This window comes from Oncorhynchus mykiss, chromosome 6 (assembly GCF_057628025.1).
Source record: "Oncorhynchus mykiss isolate SJ-2025 chromosome 6, ASM5762802v1, whole genome shotgun sequence".
In the NCBI taxonomy this organism is placed as follows: Eukaryota; Metazoa; Chordata; class Actinopteri; order Salmoniformes; family Salmonidae; genus Oncorhynchus; species Oncorhynchus mykiss.
Genome location: NC_143027.1, coordinates 19220113 through 19243252, shown reverse-complemented (window position 1 = coordinate 19243252; position 23140 = coordinate 19220113). Strand labels below are relative to the sequence as shown.

At 42.7% G+C, this 23140-nt stretch overlaps 1 protein-coding gene across 1 annotated transcript; it reads left to right on the top strand.

Annotated features, from left to right (window-relative positions):
* Positions 1-11041: 11041 nt before the first annotated feature.
* LOC110525404 (annexin A1) lies at positions 11042-21164 on the top strand. Its single transcript, XM_021605475.3, has 13 exons — positions 11042-11256; positions 11979-12050; positions 12462-12552; positions 13173-13267; positions 13457-13570; positions 17776-17866; positions 17955-18034; positions 18162-18218; positions 18334-18427; positions 19225-19320; positions 19710-19768; positions 20057-20179; positions 20774-21164. Exons 2-13 carry the CDS (start codon positions 11991-11993, stop codon positions 20831-20833), a joined length of 1020 nt encoding a protein of 339 aa, XP_021461150.1. The 5' UTR covers positions 11042-11256; positions 11979-11990; the 3' UTR covers positions 20834-21164.
* Positions 21165-23140: the final 1976 nt, after the last annotated feature.

Sequence of the window (23140 nt, the reverse complement as noted above, 5' to 3'; positions counted from 1 at the left end):
AATTTTGATAAAAGGTACTCAAGGGCACTATTTCCCATGGGGCTCACAGGACCTGGAAGGGTTGGTTGCCCGCCTACCTGATCTCCATGATGGAGCAGGTAAATGGATTAGGACCTTTGAAGAACAAACCATGGGGATGCTACTGGCTGTGGGGGATCTGAAGGCACTGCTGGCGAGAGTAGTGGGAGTGGCAAAGATGGAGGATGTACCGAGGTCCAGTAACCTGAACGAGGCAATAGGGACTACACTGGAAGATGGAATAGACTTTGACTCACACTGCCCTGACTTTTGATGGGTTCTAAGAAGGGAATACACGGCAAAGATTGATCCAAAGTCACTAAAAGGGGAAGCACTGGGGGAGACAGAGAATCCAGCTGCGTATCAACATGGACAGCTGAAACGACGGAGGCTGGAAACAGAACAGGATCCAGAGGAGGACCCCCTGATGACAACTCTGTTCCGAAACTCAGTAATAGAAGCCATGCCCCAGCCAGTGAGAAGCAGGCTGGAGGACGTGGTGGGACTGACTTCAAAATCACACAAAGAATTCTGTAACCATGTAATCCATGTAGTGGAAAAATAAAGAAAGGATGAACAAAGACAAGGAACAAGCTAAATACATTCAGAGGAAGCCAACACAGCTCCAGCTGGAAGAACTAACAAACAAAGGAAAAAAGAAAGTCCAAGCTCCAGTGACAGCCCCGGTGCCTGAAGCAGGAACAATGGCTGCAGTCTCCCCTGGAGGACTACAACCGCCTCCTGTCCAGCAGGCCCAAGTACAACCCACACCACCAGTAGTGAATGTGTATGCACAGCAACCCCAACAATGGAATAACGACAATAGGCAACAAAGACTTCCGAAAATAATCAGAGAGGAGGAAACAGGGGCCCGCAGGGACCACCTGGGATCTGTTGGAGATGCCAACAGCCAGGACACACTAGAGGAAATTGTCCTATTAACCCCTGGCAACAACAGTGAAACAGGAACCAAAATAATTGGAAACAGACCGGAGGAGGCTGGCAACAAAATCAGAAGAAACCACAGGGCCATGTGAACCCATGGGCGGAGCCTAATCAGGGATACTAGGAGCCTAATCAGGGATACTAGGAGTGCCCAGAGAATCCTCACGGGGGAGGTTCAATTCTCAGTGATAACCACAAGAGCTGATCAAGAACTTATGCTGGAGGTTCAAATAGAGAACAGAGGCACACCCATGATGATAGATACTGGAGCCACTTCAAATTATGCCTCTCTTCTCCCCATGTCTGGTAAATGTGCCAAAGCTATAGGTTTCTCGGGACAAACACAGCTAATTCCAATGGCAGCTCCAATCCATTTAACAGCTGATGATAGATCAGTGACCCTTCCTAGTGTCAGAACATACCCCAATTAATTAATTAGAGCGATTAGAATTGGAGTAAAAAGCATATGTAAGACAATTAACTGCTAAACATGAATTTATTTATCTCCAGGAAAAAGAGTGAAAACCTGAACCAGGACAAGAGGTTCCCGGACCCGTGATTCCAGGAGATCGGGTCTACATCCGAGTATTCTGGAAGTGGAACGAGCCAAGGCGAGAGGGTCCCTACAAGGTGGTCCTAGCGACACCAACAGCCATCCAGGAGGAAGGAAGCACTACGTAGTACCATCTAAACAACTGCACCAGAGTTCCGGAAGGGATCTATGAGCAACCATCGAGCCATGAGAAAGCAGAGGATGCTGATACACCAGGCAGGAGCCTGGAGGAAACAGAAGGAGAATAGGACCAAGGAGCAACTCCCACAAGCCAACAGACACTCTCTCCTGAAGGTCCAGAGAGTCAAGAGATGGGGACGAGTGACATGCACGTTGCTCCTGATGGCATACCTACTCTGGCAGATACCCCAGACGGGGGCACTGACCAAGGGGGCGGAGAAACAACAAGAAATAGAGAGGAGGTTGACTTCCCTGCCATCGACTTCTCTGCCCTCTCATGGTCCCTTCAGTCTTCAGTCCTTCAGTCTTCCAGGCCTTTATTAACAAAGTATTTCGGGACATGCTGGGACGAGGCATAGTGGTTTATATCGACAACATTTTGGTCTATTCTGCTGACCGCGCCCAGCATGTCTCCTTAGTCAGGTCTGTACTGGGAAGACTGGTGGAGCATGATCTATATGTTAACCAAGAGAAGTGTTCGTTTTTCCAGTGGTCCGTGTCCTTTTTGGGCTAGCTCATATCCACAGAGGGAGTGGAGCTGGAGGAGCAACGCATCAGCGCAGTCAGGTCATGACCCATCCCCAACTCAACGAAAGCAGTTCAGCGATTCCTGGGGTTCGCCAACTATTTCCGGAGGTTCGTCCTGGTTGCGCCTCTTACTTCCCTGCTGAGAGGAGGTCCCCAGCGGCTTTGTTGGACGGTGGAGGTGGAGAGGTTGTTTGAGACACTGAAGGCCTGCTTCACCACTGCTCCCGTGCTGGCACACCGGAACCCCTCCAAAGCTGCGGCCCTGCGACTTCTACTCCAAGCAGCTGGGCCCCGCCCAGAGGAACTACGACATCGGGGACCGGGAACTCTTGGAGGTCAAAAAGGTTCTGTGTCCAGCTCCTTGTCCAGGTGTGTGTTGTGTACTACCCGGCATGGCCGGTGGTGCTTGGCCTCCTCCCTCAGGTCAGGGAAACTCCCAGGCAACTCCTACAGAACTGTCAATGTCACGGGGGCGTTGTCCACCTGCGAGAAACCCACTTACACCTCAGGACATAGCGACCAGGCTGTCGTCTTCCAAGCACCTTAGCAAAATACAACACAGGCTACTGTATACACCACCAATAGACTAGAGACTGGGAGAAGAAGAGATGTGAGGACAACATAGAGATGCCTAATGACGTGGACAAAGCAGACAGCGCAGGTCATTGATAGTTTATATCAGGCTTAGCTTTCACTATGGACGGGGAGACCCTCCTACATTCTGAAATTGAAACAAAAATTCCCCCCCCAGTTTTATCATTGGAATGTGATGCAAAGCGGTAAAACGGTGTGCTTTAGGACCATGCGGATGCTTCAGAGGAGTCGGGAGGCTGTTTCTCCCCCACTTCTAAAACCAAAGTTGCGCCCCTGTACTCCCTGTTCACCCACGACTGCGTGGCCATGCATGCCTCCAACTCACCCATCAAGTTTGCAGACGACACAACAGTAGTGGGATTGATTACCAACAACGACGAGACAGCCTACAGGGAGGAGGTGAGGGCACTCAGAGTGTGGTGTCAGGAAAACAACCTCCCACTCAATGTCAACAAAAAAAAAGGAGATGATCGTGAACATCAGGAAACAGCAGAGGAAGCACCCCCCTATCCACATTGAAGGGACAGCAGTGGAGAAGGTGGAAAGTTTTAAGTTCCTCGGCGTACACATCACAGACAAACTGAAATGGTCCAGCCACACAGACAGTGTGATGAAAAAGGCACAACAGCGCCTCTTCAACTTCAGGAGGCTGAAGAAATTTGGCTTGGCACCCAAAACCCTGACAAACTTTTACAGATGCACAATCAAGAGCATCCTGTCGGGTTGTATCACAGCCTGGTACGGCAACTGCACAGCCCTCAACCAAGGCTCTCCAGAGGGTGGTGCAGTCTGCACAACGCATCACCGGGGGCAAACTACCTGCCCTCCATGACACCTACAGCACCCGATGTCACAGGATGGCCAAAAAGATCATCAAGGACAACAACCACCCGAGCCACTGCCTGTTCACACCGCTACCATCCAGAAGGCGAGGTCAGTACAGGTGCATCAAAGCTGGGACCGAGAGACTGAAAAACAGCTTCTATCTCAAGGCCATCAGAATGCTAAACAGCAATCACTAACTCAGAGAGGCTGCTGCCTACATTGAGACCCAATCACTGGCCACTTTAATAAATGGATCACTAGTCACTTTAAACAATGAAAACTTAAATAATGCCACTTTAATAATGTTTACATATCTTACATTACTCATATCACATGGTATAAAATACAGGGTATACATCTTTTGCACCTTGCCTATGCCGCTCGGCCATCGCTCATCCATATACTTATATGTACACATTCTCATTCACCCCTTTAGATTTGTGTGTCTTAGGTAGTTGTTGGGGAATTGTTAGATGACTTGTTAGATATTACTGCACTGTCAGAACTAGAAGCACAAGCATTTCACTACACTTGCGTTAACATCTGATAACCATGTGTATGTGACCAATACAATTTGTTTTGATTTGCCTTATGACTAGGGTTAGCAGTTGATGTTATTCTTTAACAAAACAGACCCCAAAGCAAATCAGGGGGAGGAAATAGGTTTATTCAACTAGGACAAATCATGCTTGGAAGTAAATTATCATTCTCCCCTGTTCTCAGTGATGCTTTCCAGTGATTCTCTCCTGTGAACAAAGGGACAGGATGTAGTTTATAACCCAGCCCTAGCCTGTGGTTGACCAATTAGAATTCCTTGAAATAAAACTGGAGCCAATGGCCAAATAACAAGTATCCTATTTCAGACTCAATAAATATATAGTCAAATTCCTCCCATGTCTCTGCATTAATCCCCTATTACAGAAAAAACACTATTTCCATTGATCGTTAGTACTCTATTGACTCTCGCCCTCTTGACCTCTCGTACTCTGTCTCTGCATTGTGTATTTTTCTTTGAAATATTCTCATACTAGTTACAACTCCCTCTGAATGTGTTTGTGCATGCACACGTGTTTGTGAGTTGGCGGCATACTTACGTTGTTTTGATGGCAGGGCGAGAGAGCAGTGCCTCCCTACTTCGTTCCCCAGAAACTTCAGTGACACGTTCTCAGTTCACGAAGAGTTAACGTACATGATGTATTGGTGTGTGCATGTATGATTGTTTGAACCCTGTCCCAAGCAGCAGAAAATGTATAAAGGTAGATTCATAACAAAGCAACATGCAATGCCTATTATACAAAGACCATAATTTGATTACAAGACACACTCACACCCTTCATAACCTTAGCAACTGTGTGTGTGTGTGTGTGTGTGTGTGTGTGTGTGTGTGTGTGTGTGTGTGTGTGCGTGCGTGTATACAAGACAGGAGTTTACACTAACTGTTTGTGTGTCTATGCAGCAACAACAAAAATAGCATCACAAGTTAATCAAGCTCAAAGCATTCTGGAAATGTCCAACAGCTCACAGAGCACATTCCCCCAGTGAATGGAGCACATGTGTCGATCTCACCAGCTAGCCTAAGCTACTTTACACTGAGGTTGGTCCAGACCATATAAGATTGCATGCTGTGTCCTAGAGAGGCTCTTCGGATATGCAAAATATTCCAGTCATGGAGTTCTCTCCATATCATTTAGTGTAATACTTACAGTTACACTATCTGTATGCTCAAAGTGATTCACATTCTAACACTATGCAATAGGACACTTTCAAATATTATCATCAAGAACCTACACAGCCTAATCATTTTGATCTGTACTTGTAGGCCTACTGACACTCAACTACAGTATGAGATACGTTCACACATTTAGCTTATTAATGACATTAAGCTAAATGAAGCGTCACAATAAAAACAAACAATCAAATCAAATATTAGATTGATTATAAATGAGCACTTTAAATTAGATCAAATCCCTGCTATGGCAATGTTGGAGACCTGCTGTTGTCCAGGAAGGTAGAGGGAAAATCTGTAACGCTACTCGTTTGTCTGGGGACACAAACTCTGAACACTCTTTAAATATTCAACTTTAAGATGGGGTTTTACCACTTTGGCATTAGCCCGCCGCGTTCGCTGCAGAGGACCAACTCCAAACAATCATCAGGTTTCCAGTGTGTGAGTTAGAGATTGTAACTAGACTAAATGAAAAATCTGTTGATGTGCCCTTGAGCAAGGCACTTTACCCTAATTGCTCTAGATAAGAGCATCTGCTCAAATGTAGCATCAGGATTTTATTAATTATCATCTAAAAGGCTAAACTGATCCAAGATCTGAGATGTTTTATGAATAGTAACTTTCGCCAACTTTGTTATTGTTGTTGCTGTGGTTGTTGTCATGCCAAACAACAGCAGAGTTGTCCAGAGCAGAAACAGAGTGTGACCTGGCTAACAGGAAGGTCAGATGACTATTAGTGACTTACTTTAAAACCACAATCTGTAAGATTTGCAGTAATCAAGTTTTTCTGGTCAGGTCACATGGCCAGGAAAAAACGTATGAAACCACCCATGCGCCATCTAAAGACCTGAATTGAAAGGCACAAAGGGAGCATCAGCAAAGCATCTGGTATAACCCAGATGCCCTAAACCCCATACTTATGCCTTTTTAATGAACATTCTGACTTGGCAGGAAATGACTAACAGCATCCCTGCTTCTGCTTCCACTACCCAAAATACCCAGAGGACATCCATAGCCTGGCAGACAGATACAGACCTGTCAGTCAGTCAGTCGCCAGTCACTCACTAACTCACTGACAGTTGACAATGCATGCCAGGCACACATACATATATAAATATGTTGTATTTCCATTAACACGGAGTATACAAAACATTGGTCCACCACCTAAAGGACATCCAGTCAACTTGACACAACTGTGGGAGAAATTGGAGTCAACATGGGCCAGCATACCTGTGGAACTCTTTCAACACCTTGTAGAGTCCATGACCCGATGAACTGAGGCTGTCCAAGGGCAAAAGGTGGGTGCAATATTAGGACGGTGTTCCTAATGTTTGATATACTCAGTGTACACACTGGATAGGTGCAGTGAAATGTGTTGTTTTACAGGATCATAGTAGTAGTACAGCGCCCCTGGAGCACATTAGGGTTAAGTGCCTTGCTCAAAGACACATCAACAGATTTTCACTTTGTCGGCTTGGGTATTCAAACCAGCAACCTTTCGGTTACTGGCGCTAAAATTTTAACCACTAGGCTCCCTGCCTCCCTACCAGGGATCTAGCAAGTAAGAGTGCCACAAAACTCTCCAAGGGCCACAGCTATGGGATGTTGTGTTTAGCAGGCCATCATCGGCCTGACTGCCTCTGCAATCTCAGTCCTATCCTCTTTGATTGTAACTGCCAGTGAAAGTTATTTCACTTTATCTCTGATTCAGTCTTGTTACTCAAAGAGACAGAGCTTCTAACAACAACCCTGCTGAAATAACTGATCACTATAACTGATCATTGACAATTTTGTCTTCAGTAATGATTCTCAAACACTCAAATGGCATATTCTGAATCTGTTTGATAGGTTATTAATAGCTTTTGTTTTCATGGAGTCCATTAAGCCATGACACAAGTAACCAAGTAATTTTGATGATGAAATAGGTAGACCAGGGATGGGCAGCTACAGTCCTCAGGGGCCGGAGTGATGTTACACTTTTTCTCCATCCCTAGCAAACACAGCTGATTAAACTAATGTTATTCTAAACTGAAGATCATGATTAGTTGATTATTGGAGTCAGGTGTGTTATCTGGAGCTGGGACAAGTGTGACACCAATCAGGCCCCCGAGGACTGGAGCTCCCCCTCGCTGAAGTGGAATTTAATAAGTGCACATTTTGAAGAGATTGTAGCCTAATCTTTCTGAGTAACTTGTCCAAACATCTCCATTTGATGAAGCATGGAATGTTCAAACAAGTTGAGCAGGTAGCTTACAGGTTGTCAGGTCCCAGACAGTCTTGTGGTGTTGACAACCGCAGGAATTAGCTAGTCAACCATATCCTTGAGGCACTCTTTACTGTCAGCGTCAAAGAAGGATCTCTACAGCAGTGTTTCCCAACGCCAGTCCCCCAACTTCACATATTTTTGTTGTAGACCCAGACAAACTCACCTGATTCAAATGGTCAACTAATCATCAAGCCCTGAATGAGTTGAATCAACTGAGTTTTTCTGGAGTTACAACAAAATGGTGTGGTGTTGGGGGACTGGAGAACAGGAGTTGGAAATCATTGCTTGCACAGTCAAGGATGATAGGCTTACAGCAAAGATAATTAGGGGTGTTTGGTTTTTACGTACACCATAGACCTGAGGTTACATAACCATTGTGGCCAAGTAGGCTCAATCAGATCAGTGGACAGTGACTTCTGGTTTCCTGCTACAGGTGTGCTACACCTGCTACAGGTGTGGATGGACAGTCATTCATCATGCACAGGAATACATGAATTCCACTATAACGGTGACAAACGGTTAGGGCCTACATAAAGCTGTCCCAACAGCAGAGTCCCAACAGCAGTCCCAACACCTTACCACTGCTACACTCGGCTATCAGCGGAGCCTTGTCTGGCAGCGAACGAAACAGTTCATTCAGCCTCATTTACTGCCTTTTAAAAAAACATAGCTGACATATATGGCTGACTTGCTTAAACAAATGGGGTTTCTACTGACAATTGAGATGTACAAAGTTTTTAACTGACTTGCCTAGTTAAATAAAGGTTAAATAAAAATAAAAAAAATGTCCAATGGCCGATGAGCACCGATACATTTTATCTATAATTTCTCTTCATATGACAACGATTAAAAAGGATTTGCCAGTAGATTGTCAACTTGATTGATGATGAGTACTAGCTAAGATTTTGAAAGTATGACGTTGACATGATCAGTCCAATCAAAGCTACTGTAGATATAAAGTGATTTGACGTCATTTTATCTGTGGCCAATGACCTTGACCCTTCTTGGATGGACACTGTAACTCTATGGCAGCACCCAAGGGGCTTGCATTTCGAGCTCTACCCTTAGATTTGGCGGTGACATAGTGTCCTGATGAGTAACAGAACATTAAGCCAATTACAGCGCTACTAGAGAAAAATATCAACCCCAGCCCAAGGGAGTATTTTCCGCTGGCTGCCCCACCACAACAGAAAGCACTGAGCTAGGCTGCAACACCTGCATTTTGGAGCTGCCTTACTCAAGAAAGCAAAAAAGAGACCATGTTTGTATGCGGCTTTATTAACTCAATGTATATATTTGTTTTACATAGTTTGAAAACTGATATGTGACACGTATTAATGGCAAAATAACATGCAAAGCAGGTAACCCCCCCCCCAAGTGTGGGGCTAAAAATGTGGGGCTCAGTGGCGACCACCCTGAAGCACTGTGTAGTATGTACTGCACTGTAACTGCAAAATAACTACAGTTGAACTGCAGTTTAATTACAAAATGACGGCACTACTACAGTTACAAAAGTGAGGATGCAGTAAATGTTAATTGATCTTTTGCTGGTGGGCGTAGGGAGGTGTGGCCCTTATTTTGTCCAATGAGGTATTTTCTAAAATATATCTGTCCATTAAGGATCAATCTGGGATTCAACAACAAAGTGGACACCCCACCACTTTTTGGTAAACAGCTGAGGGGGTGGAGAAATGTATCCACTTTCAAATTCATAGACAGAGAAATGGATGCAAGGACTGACCATCCACAGCTGTGCTTCTGTAATCTCAGTCTTTTCCTCTTTGATTGTAACTGCCAATGAAAGTTATTTCACTTTATCTCTGATAGTCTTGTTACTCAGGGTGACAGAACTTCTCACAACAACCCTGCTAAGATAACTGATTACTATAAAATATTACAAAATATATACAATTTGGTTGATAAAAAAAAAGATCCTTTCAGAATTTAAAAGTCATCCAATAATGAATCATCTACAATATTACATGTAATCAGTTTCTCCAACCCGTTATGTGCATGCATTGAAAAGGTTGTAGCCTACTCTTTCTGAGTAACGTGTACAAACATCTCCATTGTATGAAGCATGGAATGTTGAAACAAGTTGGAGAGGTAGCTTACAGTTAGTGTCAGGTCCCAGACAGTCTTGTGGCCTTGACAACCACAGGAGATAGCTAGTAAACCACACCCGTGAGCCACTCTTTACCACCAGCCTCAAAGGAGGATCTCTGGGAATCACTGTTCACATAGTCATGGATGAGAGGCCTACATTAAAGATAACCAGGCGTGTTTGGTTTTACGTACACCATAGACCTGAGATGATATAGCATTTGTAGCTATCAAGAACCTAAAAGGGTTATTTGGCTGTCCCCATAGGAGAACCCTTTGTAGACCCTTTTTGGTACTAGGTAAAAACCCTTTTTTGTTCCAGGTAGAACCATTTTGGATTCCATGTCAGAGGGAACCCAAAAGGGTTGTACCTGGAACCAAAAAGGGGACAGCCGAACCCTTTTGGAACCCTTTTTTGTACGAGTGTAGGCTCAAGCAGATCTGTGGGCGGTGTCTGCTGGTTGCCTGCTACAGGTGTGGTGCAGGTGTGGATGGACAGTCAGTCATCATGTGATGGAATGTGAGGTGTTTTCAATGAGGCAAAGCAGAACCTAAAAGGTTGGAACCAAAAGGGTTTTACCTAGTACCAAAGAGAAGTGAAAAGGGGTGGTTTCCTCTCACTAATCTATAGAGATGTATCAAAACAAACAACTATGTAGGTAACTCTTAAAAACGTGGAACGTAGACTGCAAATTGACCACAAGAAGGCCAAACAGATATAATGTTTGACAAAAACTGTATCATTTCAAACCTTGCTTATATTTGTTCACGTGTCTCTCTATTATGCCTGGGAATACTCAGGAACACATTTCTTAAATAAGAGTCACTTGGAGCTTATTTCCTGGTGTTTTTACGGTCTATTGTGTTTGCTCATTAAACTTGGGGGGCATATAAAACCACCCGGCCACCAGTTGGGGACCCTGCTTTACAGTGTTTGTTTACAATAAATAACAAATATTACAAACAATGTAGTAAAACAAGTTCATATATTGGGCTCTGATGGGTAACGCAGGTCATGAAGAATTTATAGGTTATATTCTTCAAGACTCAATGGCTAAATATCATTAATTTAAAAATCAACGGAACACCTTTTGGTTTACCGGTAATTGTAACCCCAGATCGAAGCACAATTTCCATAGGCTAAGAAATCACATTTTACTTCAATGTATAGTGTCTACATTAAATATTGCATTTGTTCACATCGACACAAGAAGGAACTTTACTGAACAATCCACATCTGTTTTCATTTAACCAAATTGTGTCAGGACTATCAGTTTTTTCGACATGACTGCTATTAATTTACTCACGACTTTATTGCGCTGCATGGAAACTTTTACGCAGTCTTGCAACCAGAAGTGCCTGTCCAATGGTACGTATTGCGAGTGTGGGTTGCACCGTTGCTACCGTAGGTGGGGTTTTTCGTGTGTATATATATATATATACATGGTTGTGCAAATTCCCAACCCCCCTGCAATCTCAGTCTGAGAAAGTTTCACGGTCACTACCTGTGGCCAGCTGGTAAGCTATCCCATTTTTTGATTCAATATACCTTCTGCAGGAAATTGAACACCTCGACTTCCAATCCTAGATAACAATAATTTGTTGTCATGAACCATTATATTTTGCATTTGGGAAATCTCCTTTTTCGGGACGTTGAAAACGTGTTTAGATGGGAAACTAACTTCCCTGTTTCTTTGTCGCTCCGATCTGGTAGCTAGTGTGGCTGTGGCGTAGTAGTAACATTTCAGAATGATTTTGATTCCTTATTTTCTGTAACGGTTGCATTTACCTGAGTGAGCAGATCATGTTATGTCTTGAAAAGCATTGTGAACTAACTGAGTAAAAGTGACGAAACGGTTCAAGTTTTGAGTGAGTTCTACATAATTCGAGTTAGGCGCGGTCATCACCAGATTTTTGTGCGAACATTGTGCGATAGATGGGGGCAGTTTGTTCTGCAGTGACACATAGCCTCATAAGCACATTTCTATCCAGTTGTTGTAGGCATATAATTGTATTCTATGGAATGATGATTAGCCGATAAAAGCGGCAGCCTATCATAGGCAGAGACATTGTTTACTTTTGTGTTGGGGATGAGTCCATGAAATACAGTTTCTGGCATCAAAGAATTAGCTTTTCAACTATAATTATTTTAGAAATGCAATAGACTTTGGTGTCAATATAGAGGATATTATTAATACTGTACTGTGGTTATTACTTAATCGCCCTGTTTCTCTCTGCAGACCTGTTCCACCATGTCCTTCATTGCAGCCTTCCTGGAGCAGACCGTCTATCTGGGCATGCCCGATGACATGGTAGGGTTCTGTTCCACTTGCTTGGGGAATAGCCTTGAATCTGCAAATTTTTACCAGGCTGTGTTTGTACATTTCTAGCCAGATAGAGAGGAGGGGACGGGGGAGGACTGAGTGAGAGCAAAAGTGATGGATGTTGAGGGTAAAGAAAGAGGGTCAGTCTGAGACAGAGTCATGGGAGGAGAGATGGTTGACCATACTTATCTTGTGATTCATAGAAGGAATTTAGTAGTTGGAGCCCTTCGGTTCAGAACCATTAGAAACCAAAAATGCACAATTCCTTCCCTTTCCCACTCTATCCCTATTCCTTGTATGGAATGTTTCTCCCTTTGCTTCTGAACTATTCTCTACATTTTGTGAAGGTATCCATTGATTCACTGCATGGCAGCTAAGTGAAATTGTTCTCTGTCTCAGACCTTACTCAATCAGGGCACTGTGACTCCCTACCCACATTTCAGTGCCGATGGGGATGCAGGCATCTTGGATAAGGCCATCAAGGCCAAAGGTGAGGTTGTCACACACACAAATAATGTTTGAATGTGTTTCATAGCAGAGAAGCTTAGGTGAATAGAATTCACTCCGTGTGTAACATGAGGCAGCATAGGGGGACATTCTGAGAAGGAATGTGAGCATGTGTGTACATGTCTGTTTCTATTGTCTTTTGCAGGGGAGTAGTCAAAGATTTCTCACCGTACGCCTTTTTTGTGTTAGTTTAAAAAATGGATAAGGGCTCATGGATTAGGCTAGGCAATGGTGTTTCCTAGAGACGGGATGGCTGTTTAGCAACAAAACCGACGAGTGTACAACTATTTGGCAAAACAGATGGGATTGGCTATACTTCGTCTGAAGTTGTTGGTTAGGTATCTAGCAAATTTTTGCCATATTAGCATAGACAGGACATTAGTCAAAACAAGACATGGTATCAATAAAAAGATGAAACGAGATGAAACAAGACACCCTCGATTCCCTACATGACAGCTTTTTGTCATTTGTTGCTAGCTATCTGACCGTTCAGAATCATAACGCACACCTTCTGGCCACACCGACGCATGCTCATCATTTTCGTGACGTTGTCAGCCAACCCATCTATTGAACAAGTCATTCCATCTTGTCTCTGTGACGTAGGTGTGGATGAGAACACCATCATTGATGTGCTGGTGAAGAGGAGCAACGCCCAGAGACAGCAGATCAAAGCTAGCTACCAAAAGGCTAGTGGCAAGGTAAGACGGGACACCCACTAGGTGCGTTTGGTTTAACATGTGCGGGTGGTGGCTCGTGGGTGGAATTTGCACTTCAGGATCAATGGAACGATGCAAAACGTGCAAAGTCCAGCCACCTGGTGCACCTGGAAAGCTTAAACACACACTTGTGTATGACTGTGGAAGTGTGTATCAACCCTCTATCTGCAGCCTCTGGAGACTGCCCTGAAGTCGGCCCTAAATGGAGAGCTGGAGGATGTGGTTCTGGCACTGCTCAAAACGCCAGCCCAATATGACGCCCAACAGCTCAAACTGGCCATGAAGGTACACACTCACTCAGTCACTCACTACTACTAAGAATATACAATACTACTTAGAATACAAACAAATGTGTATCTTTCCCTCCGTTCGGGTGGCCTAGAGACGGTAACAGATATAATACAAATAATTATAGAGTAATGATTACCTTCTAAAGAGGACGCTGGGATGACATCATCCTGTATTCTTGTCCTGCTGTTTAGTCAGACCCACCCACTTCCTAACACCCTACCCATATTGACTCATTCTGCTTCATTATAGTGTTGTGTAATAACGGTGGGACTTTTTAAAATGTGTGGGACTGTCTGTATTCTTTATACAATGGGTGGAGCTGTTTTAATATGTGAGGAGACGGTAAGAAAAGGGGTGATGAGTACCTACTGTACTTTAAGTTTCAAGATACACAAGTCTGCATGTGCAGTGTGTGTGATACCAGCTAGCACATTTGGTTTCTAGGAAGTTGTGGGAACGTATGTTTTTGGTTTCCCATTGGTTCTGTTAACTAAGCCATACGTTTCCTGACTGGTAAAATGGTTGCAGGGAGGTTCCTATGGTCCCTTTAAAGTTTTCCTGGGAGGTTTTATTAATGTTCTAAGAACGGAAATTATAGGTTATTTAAAGATAATTTAATAATGTTCTGTGAACATGTTTCAATTAAACTTTTTGTTATACTGAACAGAAATATAAATGCAACATGTAAAGTGTTGGTCTCTGCCCCCCCCCAGGTTATTTATTTCAGATTTTTGGAACAAATTTGTTTACTTCCCTATTAGTGAGCATTTCTCCTTTGCCTGGGTAATCCACCTGACAGGTGTGGCGCATCAATAAACTGATTAAAACGCATTATCATTACACAGGTGCACCTTGTGCTGGGGACAAGGAAAGGCCACTCTAAAATGTGCCTTTTTGTCACACAACACAATGCCACAGGTCTCAAGTTGAGGGAGCATGCAGTTGGTTTGAATGCCCACCAGAGCTGTTGCCAGAGAATTTAATGTTCATCTCTCTACCATAAGCCGCCTCCAACGTTGTCTTGGAGAATTTGGCAGATTTTACAACCGGCCTCGCAACCGCAGACCATGTGTAACCATGCCAGCCCACGACCTCCATCAGGCTTCTTCATCTGCGGAATTGTCTGAGACCAGCCTCCCAGACAGCTGATGAAACTCTGGGTTTGCACAACCGAGGAATTCCTGCACAAACATTCAGAAACCGTCTCAGGGAAGCTCATCTGTGTGCTCATCGTCCTCACAATTGTCTTGGCCTGACTGCAGTTCGGTGTCGTAACTGACTTCAGGGGGAAAATGCTCACCTTCAATGGCCACTGGCACGCTGGAGAAGTGTGCTCTTCACGGATTAATCCAGGTTTAAACTGTACCGGGCAGATGACAGACGTGTGAGTGTTTTGTTGATGTCGATGTTGTGAACAGAGTGCCCTATGGTGCGGTTATGGTATGGGCAGGTGTAAGCGACGGACAGCGAACACAATTGAATTTTATCAATGGTCATTTGAATGCACAGAGATAAAATGAGATCCTGAAGCCCATTGTTGTGCCATTTCATCCGCTGCCATGTTTCAGCATGATAATGCACAGCCCCATGTCGCAAGGATCTGTACACAATTCCTGGAAGCTGAAAATGTCCCAGTTCTTCCATGGCCTGCATACTCACCAGACCATTGAGCACATTTGCGATGCTCTGGATTGACTTGTATGATAGCATGTTCCAGTTCCCGCCAATATCCAGCAACTTTGAACCGCCATTGAAGAGGACTGGGACAACATTCCACAGGCCACAATCAACAATCTGATCAACTCTGTGAAGTAGATGTTGTGCTGCATGAGGCAAATGGTGGACACAACAGATACTGACTGGTTTTCTGATTCACGCCCTTACTTTTTTTGTACGGTATCTGTGACCAACAACTACATATCTGTATTCCCAGTCTTGAGAAATTCATAGATTAGGCCCTAATGAATTTATTTAATTTGACTGATTTCCTTATGAACTGTAACTCGGTAAAATTGTTGAAATTGTGTTTGTATTTTTGTTCAGTATAATAACACGGCTAACTTAGTTTGCGTTAACTCCAGTCACAGGACATATGGAACTTAATTTGCTAAGGCATTATTAATCATGCAAACACTTCTTTTTTTAATTGTGGCATGGAGTCAGTCCGATTCGAACCTATAATCTTCTGTTCTCTATCCATAGAATTAGTTCATTGCGCCATACCATATCTTTTTAACACATACAAAGCGGTTCATTTTAGTCTATTCAAACAAACACCATTTCAAAGGAAAATAAGCGCTCATTAAGATCAGGTGTGGCCAATTAATACATTTTAATACATTTAAAGTTCCATTGTGTAACTTTTTGGGCGACCCGACCAAATTCACATAGAAATGTGAGGTATACATCTGTCATTCTCGTTGAAAGCAAGTCTCTAAGAAGCAGTAGAGCTGTTCTATGTGCACTTTCTCTATGCTTACCGTTAAGTTTTGTTTTTGCGTCTTTTGGTTTTGTACACCAGTTTCAAACGGCTGAAAATACAATATTATTGGTTATGGAAAATATATTTGTGACCCACCACCTCAATTCAGTCTTGTGTCAACATTTTAAATTGTGTTTTTACATTGGATAAAAGTACAGACTCAGAGCTACAGTGGTATATCATACACTGCAATTGAGGAACAATTGGTAAGTATTTCCGCTTTGAGAAAATGGTCCTTGAATGTTTTGGTACACCTACTAGAGCTCTTCTTTGTCTACACCCATTCAGCATCGTTCACACCCTCTTTAGCCCCACCCATCTCTTTAAGGATTCACATGAGGCCGTGTGCTAAACAGAGTGAGTAAGAAGGTAAACGTCCAAAGATTTCAATACTAAAAGTGCTGAAAGTAGTATTGAAAATAGTAGTAAAAATACACTCTAGTCCTTGGCCTATATCCTAATCTTACTTTGCAGGTCCTGTTCTTCATATTGCCGTTTATGGTAAATACACAGTATATTAAATCAAAATGTATTTGTCACGTGTACAGGATAAAGGTGTAAACGGAACAGTGAAATGGTTATACAAATATTGTCTAAATTGATGGTTCATGTGAAAGAAATGCTATAACCACCAACCCAGCCACATCAAACTAAGTGGATGGGTCACTATTGTCTAGACATGTGCACATGTTCATGAAATACAATAGATCACCATAATCACCCCCAGACACAGCTGGCTAACTTGATGGGTTATGTCATCGTCTGGCGAAGTGGAGTCTTCTGCTTAGACAGGTAGGTAGCTGAACAATAAACCATAATCCCAACCCATAGCTGCAGTACAAATGGATTGTTGTAGCTAGCCACCATGCATGAAATGCTGTAGTTTGAATATTCAGGTAGCTAAAGCAAACCAACTAGGTTCAATGTTAGCTAGCTAACATTCGACTATAACTAGCTATGGAAATGGATTGCAGATCATCCACCTAACATTAGGTTGCTGGCTGGCTAGCTAGCTATTGTTCGCAAGCTAGCTAACAGTACGCTTTAATTTAAAATGAAAACAACTAATTTCTGACTAAATTAGAAACGTATAATACCTGAAAATGAAGCTAGACTCTTACCCGTATACATGGATGAACACTTGTTTGTCCTGTTGTCAAGTCACTCCGGTTCACACTGACTGTGTGCAGAAAGTAGTCCGTCACAACCTTTTTCCACTGATCTTTGTCGATAGCGCCTGCTAAATTCAGGGCAGCAATTTTGTTGAGAGCAGTAGCAACACTTTTGCAGTTCTCCATTTGGCCTAAATTAGCTCTAACGTTCATTGAACATTTCTAATGTTTTCTTGTGGTTTTAGTAAATGTTAAGGTAATGAATAATAATTCATATATTTTTTTTTTGTCAAGTTCCTTAAATGTGCTGAGAATGAAGCCAAGCAACTATTCTGCACCATTCGCGGAAGGTTATATGCAAAATAACCATAGGACAACCAACCAAAACATGTTGTTTTTAAAACATTATATGCTAGCAGTGTGGTGTCTGGTGGTATAGTGATAGACTTGTAAGTGCAGGTAGTCCCCTGTTTTGTTCCGTTTGGTGCATAATTAACATGGCCCTACTCTTTGTTTGTGTCATCCAGTCCTGGTCTCGTTTGTCTCAGCTTTATGACTGATGTGACCCTTTTGTCCTAGTTGACCCTCTCACCTATTTCTCTCAGGGATTGGGCACAGATGAGGATACTCTGATTGAGATTCTGGCCTCCAGGACCAATAAAGAGATCAAAGAGATAAAGAAGGTCTATAAGGAAGGTGTGTAATATGTTTGTCTGCAATATGTAAATGTCCTGTACGTGATGTGATAGTTACAAGTCAATAATCATGGCTTTTTTCTTGCTAGAATACAAAAAGGAGCTGGAGAATGACATCAAGTCTGACACAGGTGGAGACTTCAGGAATGCTCTGCTTTCGCTCTGCAAGGTGTGTGTGTGTGTGTGTGTGTGTGTGTGTGTGTGTGTGTGTGTGTGTGTGTGTTATTGTTTAACTCCGGATGAATAGTTTGGAACAATAAACCCACCCACCCTCCTCCCCCCTTCACATACTGTAGGCTACTAGGAATGAGGACACCATGGTGAACCAGGAACTTGCTGACAGTGATGCCAGGGTATGGATAAAAGAGTGAGAGGGAGTGTTTGTGTCTGTATATGAGAGAATTTAAGAAGTCAATGTGTAATGCGATTCCTGTATGTGATGCCTGTGCCTACTCTATCGATCCATAGGCCCTGTATGAGGCTGGAGAGAAGAGGAAGGGAACAGACTGCTCTGTCTTCATAGACATTCTGACCACCAGAAGTGCTTCTCAACTCCGCCAAGGTGAATATGTGACGGCACAGCTCTGTGAGCTTAAGTCTAATCGAAACATGGAACGTTATGCTGCTTTGAAATTTGATCAACTTTTAAAACCACTAGGGGTGTCCCCAACAACAAGAAAATCTTGGTCGTCCGAAAGATGTCCTTATTTATTTTTCCATATATACAGTGCATTCGGAAAGTATTCAGACCCCTTGACTTTTTCTGGAATTTTGTTACGTTACAGCCTTAATCAAATTAATTACATATTTTTTTAGCTCATCAATCTACACACAATAACCCATAATGACAAAGTGAAAACCCGTTTTAAGACAATTTTGCAAATGTATTAAAAATACCAAACAGAAATACCTTATTTACATAAGTAAGTATTCGAAATTGAGCTCCGGTGCATCTTGTTCCCATTGGTCATCCTTGAGCTGTTTCTTCAACTTGGTTGGAGTCCACCTGTGGTAAATTAATTGGACATGATTTGGAAAGGCACACAACCTATCTATTTAAGGCCCCACATTTGACAGTGAATGTCAGAGCAAAAACCAAGCCATGAGGTCGAAGGAATTGTCCGTAGAGCTCTGAGACAGGCTTGTGTCGAGGCACAGATCTGGGGAAAGTGTTCTTTGTGTTTGTCATCAGTTAGGCACTGAAGTCGGGCAAAATGTTTGTCAACGCACCACAAATGCTACTCGAATATAGATGTGCGTGTGGTTTTCCCTTTTTCATGCACTGTATGTGCAACCACACATGACTTGATACTGTGTGAGTGTTTCAAGTACATCATTCTTTTTCTCTCTCTCTCTCAGTGTTTGAGAAGTACTCCAAGTACAGTAAGGTGGATGTGACAAAGGCTATCGACCTGGAACTGAAGGGAGACATTGAGAACTGTCTGACTGCCGTAGGTGAGATGTCACTGCCAGGACCAGGCCTAGTAATGTTCCAATGTCTTTTATATAATCTGTGCATCACCCTCAATCCATGTCTTCTGTTGTATCACACTCTTCACTGGGCATCAGACCTGTAACATTACACTGTCCTTCATTTTCCTCATGCAGAAAAAGGTCATGCTGTGAGGAAATTAACATTTATCTCTCAAGACTAAAATAATAATAACTTTTTAAATAGATGGGATGGCACATTATCCAAGGCAAATTCACTATACTACAACTCCTGCAATGCACTGGTCACCTCATGGCCATTCCGATACCCTTGCGACAGCTTTGGGGAATGCTGCCTCTTGTCTATGCTGCTCTATGATGTCATCTGACTGGTTTTGATATCTGTCTTTCAGTGAAATGTGCTGGAAGCAAGCCTGCTTTCTTTGCTGAGAGACTCAACTTGGCCATGAAGGTCTGTTTACTGTTAAACATACTTAGTGCGTTTTATGTACTAGACAAACATATTTTTAAAGCAAACATTTCTTATTGGACACATCAAGGTATTCCCTACCTGTTTCTGTCAATTTTTTACCTAATGAATACATCTCAGTTTTAAGAGTTGACAATCTACAGAAGAGCTAGAGAAAACGTTTATGCACATATACTATATAAGACAGCACAAATATATCTCGGTTCAAGCTAAGGACTTTGCACCATCTGGTTATAAATCTTCAGTTTGTGTGCCTGTGCCATACCCCAGGGTAAAGGAACCAGGACCAAGATTCTGACCCGTGTCATGGTGAGCCGTTCTGAAGTAGACATGGCCCGGATCAAACAAGCATACCAGAAGACGTTTGGGAAAACCCTCTACCAGGATATTCTGGTGAGCAAACATCTCCACTGCCAAAGTGGCAATAAAAGACAAGGAACTGTTTTCCCAAACCCAGATTAATCATAGTACTAGACCTTAAAAGCTTTTTCAACAGATCCTCCATTGAGAATGAGATTAAACCAAGGACTAGGCTTAATCAGAGTTTTAATGACATCACATTGTATGAAGTATTCTGATTTCTGGGTCCAATCTGAGATGGGATAGAAGTGTGAAATGGAGAAATATGCAATCTGAAAATAATTGTCAAAATATGTTCTATTTAAGCAATAAGGCCTGAGGGTGTGTGGTATATGGCCAATATACAATGGCTAAGGCTAGTTCTTACGCGCAATGCGGAGTGCCTGGACACAGCTCTTAGCCGTGGTATATTGGCCATATATCACAAACCCCGAAGGTGCCATATTGCTATTATAAACTCTTTACCACCGTAATTAGGACAGTAAAAATAACTTTTGTCATACCTGTGGTATATCACAGCCGTCAGCCAATCAGCATGCAGGGCTTGAACCACCCAGTTTATAATATGGTGTCTAAACATTATTTATATTTTGTAGAGTAACTCTGTGCTCTCTCTTACCCCCTTAGGATGACACCAATGGAGACTATGAGAAGATCTTACTGGCCCTGTGTGGAAGTGACAACTAACTTTCTCTCTTATCTCACCAGGAGACAATGTCTACCACAGTGCATGAGTGCCAATGGAGAATAATGTACATGAAACATTCCCCTCCAATGCCTCAAATGCTCTTGCCAAATATGTTTCATGACAACTATTTGAAATGGCAGTCCTGATGTATTTTCACTACATGTTAACAGCAATAAGCACAGTTAGCATGTTAAGCAGCATTGCATAATTTAGCCTAGCTTCAGCAGACTTGGTGATCCATAGTGCAATATCACACACCAATAATATACAGTGGCATTGTACCCTGGTTGGATAACTGGTCCTTTGTGAAAATAAAGCATTTAATGTGGATCCGTATTGTCTGTTGAATTTGTTTGTGTATATATTTTTCATTCTATGCAACATTGCATGTTAATAATTAGCATTATTTTTGTATTATTTTGTAGCCTATCTATGAAAAGTTATAATTTGATAATAACCCATCGAGAATGAACCATGTCATGAGTTACATTTAGAACATTGTAAAACACAGACATGGTGTGTAATACAAATTAAGATCCAGTGTAACAGTACAAATTTAGACCGTCCCCTCGCCCATACCCGGGCGCGAACTAGGGACCTTCTGCACACATCAACAGTCACCCTCGAAGCATCGTTACCCATCGCTCCACAAAAGCCGCGGCCCTTGCAGAGCAAGGGGAACTACTACTTCAAGGTCTCAGAGCAAGTGACGTCACTGATTGAAACGCTATTTAGCGCCCACGCTAACTAAGCTAGTCGTTTCACATCCGTTACACCAGCTCACTAGAATTTCGATAGACATATGTGTATTAGACCTACAGTAAGTAGCATGACCGGCTTTGGAAGGATGGTCCTGTGAGACTAGTTAAATATAAAGCCAATCTTGAGGAAGACTGAAAAGTAGACACCTTTAAAAAAACTAAAAACACGACTGACTTCTCAATCTTATAGACATAAGATAATTAATAACTAATTAACTAATAACTAATTAACAATCGAACCAGGTCTCCTTTGAAAAATAGATTTTTCTCAATGAGGAAAAACCTGTATTCAAAAAAAGAGGCAAAAGGTTACGAAAATATGTGTTTGTTCTGACCCGGGAGTCTAATCAGTAACACAATGTTAATCATGAGAGAAAAACGACATTTCAACAGTAGGTCTACATTCTCACGGTCATGGAGGAATGCAGTGTCATGAACCGCAGATATTGGCTACTGATAACCGTTTTGATTAGGCCTAAACAGTGAAAGATGCTTGTTTGTGTCTTGATTAAACGGCGAAAAACTGTTAATTTGATCTTCCCGCCTGTGCAACATACATGGTCACAAAAGAAAACGATATGGCGTGCCAACCCAGTGCATTTTGGGATGGCGTTTCAAATAACAAAAGGAAGGAATGTAACAGTTCAATGAAAACTGTTTGCACACGGTGAAAGCTGCTGTCGACATCCATTGACTCGACCGCAAACCTGAAGAAACACTTGGAGGTAAGGATGACAATTGGCAGGTGTGGCGTGTTAGCTTTCTTAGCTAACTAGTCTTTAGAGACAGACAGGTTGTCTTCCCAATCTTACAGCATATTTATTCATAAAAAATAAAAATAAATCACCTTTATTTAACCAGGTAGGCTAGTTGAGAACAAGTTCTCATTTACAACTGCGACCTGGCCAAGATAAAGCGTAGCAGTGTGAACAGACAACACAGAGTTATACATGGAGTAAACAATTAACAAGTCAATAACACAGTAGAAAAAAAAGAGTCTATATACATTGTGTGCATAAGGCATGAGGAGGTAGGCGAATAATTACAATTTGCAGATTAACACTGGAGTGATAAATGATCAGATGGTCATGTACAGGTAGAGATACTGGTGTGCAAAAGAGCAGAAAAGTAAATAAATATAAACAGTATGGGGATGAGGTAGGTAAATTGGGTGGGCTATTTACCGATAGACTATGTGTACAGCTGCAGCGATCGGTTAGCTGCTCAGATAGCAGATGTTTGAAGTTGGTGAGGGAGATAAAAGTCTCCAACTTCAGCGATTTTTGCAATTCGTTCCAGTCACAGGCAGCAGAGAACTGGAACAAAAGGCGGCCAAATGAGGTGTTGGCTTTAGGGATGATCAGTGAGATATACCTGCTGGAGCGCGTGCTACGGGTGGGTGTTGCCATCGTGACCAGTGAACTGAGATAAGGCGTAGCTTTACCTAGCATGGACTTGTAGATGACCTGGAGCCAGTGGGTCTGGCGACGAATATGAAGCGAGGGCCAGCCGACTAGAGCATACAGGTCGCAGTGGTGGGTGGTA

What these genes read in the sequence shown, in the direction of transcription:
- LOC110525404 (XM_021605475.3), top strand. Translation starts at nt 11,991, where the DNA reads ATGTCCTTCATTGCAGCCTTCCTGGAGCAGACCGTCTATCTGGGCATG. An exon ending in TAAGGCCATCAAGGCCAAAG is followed by an intron (nt 12,553 to 13,172) that starts GTGAGGTTGTCA and finishes TCTGTGACGTAG; the next exon opens with GTGTGGATGAGAACACCATC. An exon ending in GACTCAACTTGGCCATGAAG is followed by an intron (nt 19,769 to 20,056) that starts GTCTGTTTACTG and finishes GCCATACCCCAG; the next exon opens with GGTAAAGGAACCAGGACCAA.